The sequence below is a fragment of the Coregonus lavaretus genome (genome assembly GCF_964263955.1).
Source record: "Coregonus lavaretus genome assembly, contig: HAP1_SCAFFOLD_1336, whole genome shotgun sequence".
Classification (NCBI taxonomy): Eukaryota; Metazoa; Chordata; class Actinopteri; order Salmoniformes; family Salmonidae; genus Coregonus; species Coregonus lavaretus.
Genome location: NW_028157005.1, coordinates 120,001 through 125,000, shown reverse-complemented (window position 1 = coordinate 125,000; position 5,000 = coordinate 120,001). Strand labels below are relative to the sequence as shown.

At 48.9% G+C, this 5,000-nt stretch overlaps 4 protein-coding genes across 4 annotated transcripts in view; all 4 read right to left on the bottom strand.

Annotated features, from left to right (window-relative positions):
• LOC311125906 (histone H2B) overlaps window positions 1-194 on the bottom strand; it is a gene marked incomplete at both ends in the record, with an annotated part of 375 nt that extends 181 nt beyond the window's left edge. Inside the window, one exon of the mRNA XM_084199933.1 lies at window positions 1-194. This exon is cut by the window's left edge and continues 181 nt beyond it. Coding sequence (XP_084056059.1) covers window positions 1-194 — 194 coding nt within the window.
• Window positions 195-929: 735 nt separating this feature from the next.
• Window positions 930-1,241, bottom strand: LOC311125907 (histone H4; the record flags this gene model as incomplete). The annotated part of the gene is made up of 1 exon (XM_084199934.1): window positions 930-1,241. The coding sequence occupies one exon, from the start codon at window positions 1,239-1,241 to the stop codon at window positions 930-932; it is 312 nt and encodes a 103-aa protein (XP_084056060.1).
• A 2,612-nt stretch (window positions 1,242-3,853) lies between these two features.
• LOC311125919 (histone H3.2-like) lies at window positions 3,854-4,213 on the bottom strand (the record flags this gene model as incomplete). Its single annotated transcript, XM_084199944.1, has 1 exon — window positions 3,854-4,213. A coding segment is annotated over one exon (360 nt), but the record flags the coding sequence as incomplete, so codon positions are not given.
• A 529-nt stretch (window positions 4,214-4,742) lies between these two features.
• Window positions 4,743-5,000, bottom strand: part of LOC311125927 (histone H2A) — a gene marked incomplete at both ends in the record, with an annotated part of 387 nt that continues 129 nt past the window's right edge. The window contains one exon of the mRNA XM_084199952.1: window positions 4,743-5,000. This exon is cut by the window's right edge and continues 129 nt beyond it. Within this exon, the coding sequence (XP_084056078.1) occupies window positions 4,743-5,000 (258 nt within the window).

The following is a 5,000-nucleotide window of genomic DNA, read 5'->3' as shown; positions in this document are numbered from 1 at the left end:
ACGAAGGAGTTCATGATTCCCATGGCCTTGGAGGAGATGCCGGTGTCGGGGTGGACCTGCTTCAGGACTTTGTACACGTAGATGGCGTAACTCTCCTTCCTGGACTTTCTGCGCTTCTTGCCGCCCTTCCCTGCGGTCTTGGTGACGGCTTTCTTGGAGCCCTTCTTGGGCGCTGACTTTGCTGGCTCGGGCATGATGATGTCTCGTTGCTTCTCAGAAACGAATGAGGGGGTGAAGGGCGCTTACCCGTCTTATGAAGAGGAAGCTAAGCAAAGTCAGCGGCCGTAGACACTCCCCTGCTTGCTTGCTCCCTCCCTCCCTCCCTCCCTCCCTCCCTCCCTCCCTCCCTCCCTCCCTCCCTCCCTCCCTCCCTCCCTCCCTCCCTCCCTCCCTCCCTCCCTCCCTCCCTCCTCTCTCTATAGCCTATGCTCTGTGACCGATGGGGAATTGTGTGTTTCAAAAGGGGGGCTTTAATAGGTGTCCAAATGGCACGATTGTTGTGCCAAATAATGCTGGTGATAGAATTGCCCACTTTGGCACCGTCAGACATAGGGCTCCCATTTTGGACTGTGTGTGTGTGTGTGTGCGCGCTGTCCCCCTCTTTTCGAGCCACGTCTACCGACTCGTGGTGGCTTTATGTTGTCCAAATTCCACTATTGCTTGACCCAAAATAATAACGTTCTTACACTTTGCCACTGTCAGATATAGGCCTCCCTCTGTGCGCTAAAAGTGGACGGGACATTAGAATCCTCTAATTAATACTCCCTGTCCACTCGAAGTGGCTCATACTTTCTTACTAAATTGCATACTAAACATTTGTTGTTATATATAACACTACATGGAATGGGCCCATTTTAAGCGGATGTGGGTGGCTCTTAAAAGAGCCTTTGGGTTCGAGTCGGGGTGTTGAGGTTCCGAAGAGAGTGGGTTTAACCGCCGAAACCGTACAGGGTGCGTCCCTGACGTTTCAGAGCGTAGACCACGTCCATGGCGGTAACGGTCTTCCTCTTGGCGTGCTCGGTGTAGGTGACTGCGTCACGGATCACGTTCTCCAGGAACACCTTCAGGACACCGCGGGTCTCCTCGTAGATCAGACCGGAAATACGCTTCACGCCGCCGCGGCGAGCCAGACGGCGGATAGCGGGTTTGGTGATTCCCTGGATGTTATCGCGGAGAACTTTGCGGTGACGCTTGGCGCCTCCTTTTCCGAGTCCCTTGCCGCCTTTGCCTCTTCCGGACATGGTGTGTTCGCTAGTTGAGTTCAAGTGAATGAATGATTTCAGCGCCGGTGCGCGGTGCGCTATTATCTGCGTTTGGTCGACCTGATTGAGGCCGGCGGCACAGAAAGCGCGCCTCTGTTATATGTTCGGAGGCGTTGCAAAGGGGAGGGCGCTCGTTCTAGGGGACTAGGGAGGAGCGATTTCAAAGATGACGTGAAAGCAACTAAAGTGCGCGGGAAACATACTCAAATACTGATATAGGCTATGTGGAACACAAGGCCAAACTGTGACAACTGGGAGATCAGCTAGTACACTGTGTCCCTCTCCTCATATTGTTGTTGTTGTTGTTGTTGTTGTTGTTGTTGTTGCACCTGATTCTACTCATTGAGGACTTGGTAATTTAGGTGACAGGTTGTTCAATCAGCTGTGGCTGTCCAGGCCTACAAGAAAAATGGGTCCTGTTGGGGGTAGCCTACTCTACCGCTGGAGTTGGGAAACACTGAAATGGAAGGGGGACACGCAGTGAGCAAAACTCCTAACCACATAAAAACACAGACACTTGAGATCATTAAGAGCTATAAGGAGTCCATCAACTACCTGGTCAGTCAAGTCATATAGGGGGGGATTTCATGGCCACCTGCTGGAGCAGAAGTCATGTTTGCCAACACTGGCCTTAAAATCATTAAATTTAGGAGCTATAAGGAGTCCATCAACTAACTGGTCAGTCAAGTCATATAGGGAGGGATGTCATGGCCACCTGCTGGAGCACAAGTAATGTTTGCCAACACTGGCCTTAAAATCATTAGGAGCTATAAGGAATAAATCAACTCATCATTCAAGTCATATAGGGAGGGATCTTAGCACCACCTGCTGGATCAGAAGTACCCTTCACCGTAGGCACAAGAGAGCCATCATCTCTCAACCGGTGCAATTTCCATAAGTATGTGGTAATAAAACAAACAACAACAGCTCCTCATATAGGCAGTGGTTTCACACATTTTTCTCCAAGATGTTCAAACGTTCATAGATGACCAGCAGGGTCAAATAATAAGCACAGTGGTTGTAGAGGTTGCAACAGGTCAGTCAGTACATCAGGAGTAAATGTCACTTGTTGTTAGTGTTGTAGTTCCTATTTCTACGGTGTTGCCTACCTGCAGCAATCATGATTTACCTGCAGTGTTGATTGCAATTACGTAATTTGTCAACTCATAATAACAGATGTTTTGCAAACCGTTGATGTTTAAATAAATGGATTCCCGGTGTCCGGATACCTTTTCTCTTAAGGGATGTGATTGAGTGAATCCAAAGTAAGTTGGTCTAAATACATAATAGGATGAATCATTCAGGTAAAATAACACAATGTCTATTTGAGTCGAATCAACGTAATATAATCCTTTTTACGTCTCTATCATCTTTACTCAATGTATTGGACCACATCAACTCAACTTACTCAAGCTTATCTACTCATAAAAACAAGCAAAAAGATCTACTCAACAATATGACGTGTGCTTTTGTTGACTGTAATAGCTTGAGTACATTCCACAAAGTCATTTTTTACAGTGTATCTAAAGACACGTTTGTTGTGGTGATGCACTTTTTCTTTGACGTTGAACTTGCATTGAACAGACAAATCCATTTCGTTACAACCCTTTTGTAGTATGACTTAGGAATATTTGTTGATGATCCTAATGTCTATGCGTGAATAGTGATTGGTTGTTGGTGAAATATTGCTGAGAACCCATCATTTCCTGGCCTTTTTTCACTATTGAGCTATTTTGAAACATTTGTTTTGCTATTGGATTCATAATGGTGACCTGGGACAAGTAATTAGTGAAACCAGAGTTCAGCAGTTGCCATTAAAGCGATCGAACCAAGTCATCCTAATAGGCTAGTATTAGCCTAAAGCAGGGTTTCCCAAACTCGGGCCACATTTTGGGAGTTTTTGCCCTAGCACTACACAGCTGATTCAAATAATCAACTCATCATCATCAAGCTGGGAGTATTAGAATCAGTTGTGGAGTGCTAGGGCAAAACGCAAAACGCGCACCCCTTGTGGACCCCAGGACCGCGTTTGGGAAACGCTGGCCTAAAGAGCAAATGCTGAAAGGGACTCACCATGAGGTGCAGTACCCACATTTAACCACAAGATGGCCTCCGTGCTCCATTGTAAAGTTTGGGCCTCTGCATGAGTCTCTCAGCAGCACTGCAACATGGGACTTTCAAAGTAAGTTGGCATGCAATGTTTTTTCTGGACTGCATGCAAGGCTATTATTACACACAACTAATAGTGTCAATTATTCATCTGAACACAATTCTTGTTACTATTCGGCCTATATTATCACTCGTTTCTTTTTCCCCTCCTTTGTAAAGCATTTTACTGTGTTACTATATAGTTCAAAGGAAGTGGATGATGCCAGATGGTTGTGTATATACACACACACAAACATTGAAGCTAGACTTCAGGCAACTAAAAAGGTGCAATACGTAGCTTTTAGACGTGTTAGTGAACAACATACATGGTGGCTAATGTAGAGGTGCGTGTATACATGGAACAATTGTGCCTTTTTGATGGAAATATGGAGGTGGCTCTTAAAAGAGCCTTTGGGGGATATTCGAGTTCAGGTCATCCTCATTTATGCGCGCTCTCCGCGAATACGGCGGGCCAGCTGGATGTCCTTGGGCATGATGGTCACCCGCTTGGCGTGGATGGCGCACAGGTTGGTGTCCTCGAACAGGCCGACCAGGTAAGCCTCGCTAGCCTCCTGTAGGGCCATCACGGCGGAGCTCTGGAAGCGCAGGTCGGTCTTGAAGTCCTGGGCGATTTCTCGCACCAGGCGCTGGAAGGGCAGCTTGCGGATGAGTAGCTCAGTGGACTTCTGGTAACGACGGATCTCTCTCAGAGCCACGGTGCCGGGCCTGTAACGGTGAGGCTTCTTCACACCGCCGGTGGCCGGGGCACTCTTGCGAGCAGCCTTAGTGGCGAGCTGCTTCCTGGGGGCTTTGCCACCGGTGGATTTGCGAGCGGTTTGCTTGGTTCTGGCCATGGCGCTGCTCTGACAGTCGGGAGTATAGCCTCGAAATGCCTATGTGAAGTTTATAAAGCCGGCAGTGGCGCCTGCTGATTGGACACCATCTCCCCACCACCCCGATTGGCCCGTTTCGCAGGCCTCCTCCGTTGGCCATTGGACGGGAGGCCCGGCCTCTCCAAAACTCAAACTCCCGGTGCGCGCGCAATAGGACGCCGCCGGCCCTTTACGCGCAATAATAGTCGCCAAAGTCAAGAGTGACAGCTTATAGGCACGTATCATCTAATGCTAGCCTGCTATGGCAAATGAGGCCAAGTAGGTGTTGTTGTTCATGCAAGGCCTCATGTGGGCACAGAATGTCGAAATAGTTGTGTATACACCCACTCAATGTATTGCGGTCATAGAAAGGTACTTTGCGCTTTTGGAGAGCTAGGTGGTTGGCTCTTAAAAGAGCCTTTGGGGGTTGAGTAGTCAAGTTGAAGTCGCAGTAGCGAATTTACTTGGCTTTGACTGCCTTCTCGGTCTTCTTGGGGAGTAGGACTGCCTGGATGTTGGGCAGCACACCACCCTGAGCGATGGTCACACCGCCGAGCAGTTTGTTCAGCTCCTCGTCGTTACGGACGGCCAGTTGCAGGTGACGGGGGATGATACGAGTCTTCTTGTTGTCACGGGCAGCGTTGCCGGCCAACTCCAGGATCTCAGCAGTCAGGTACTCGAGTACGGCGGCCAGGTAGACTGGTGCGCCAGCGCCCAC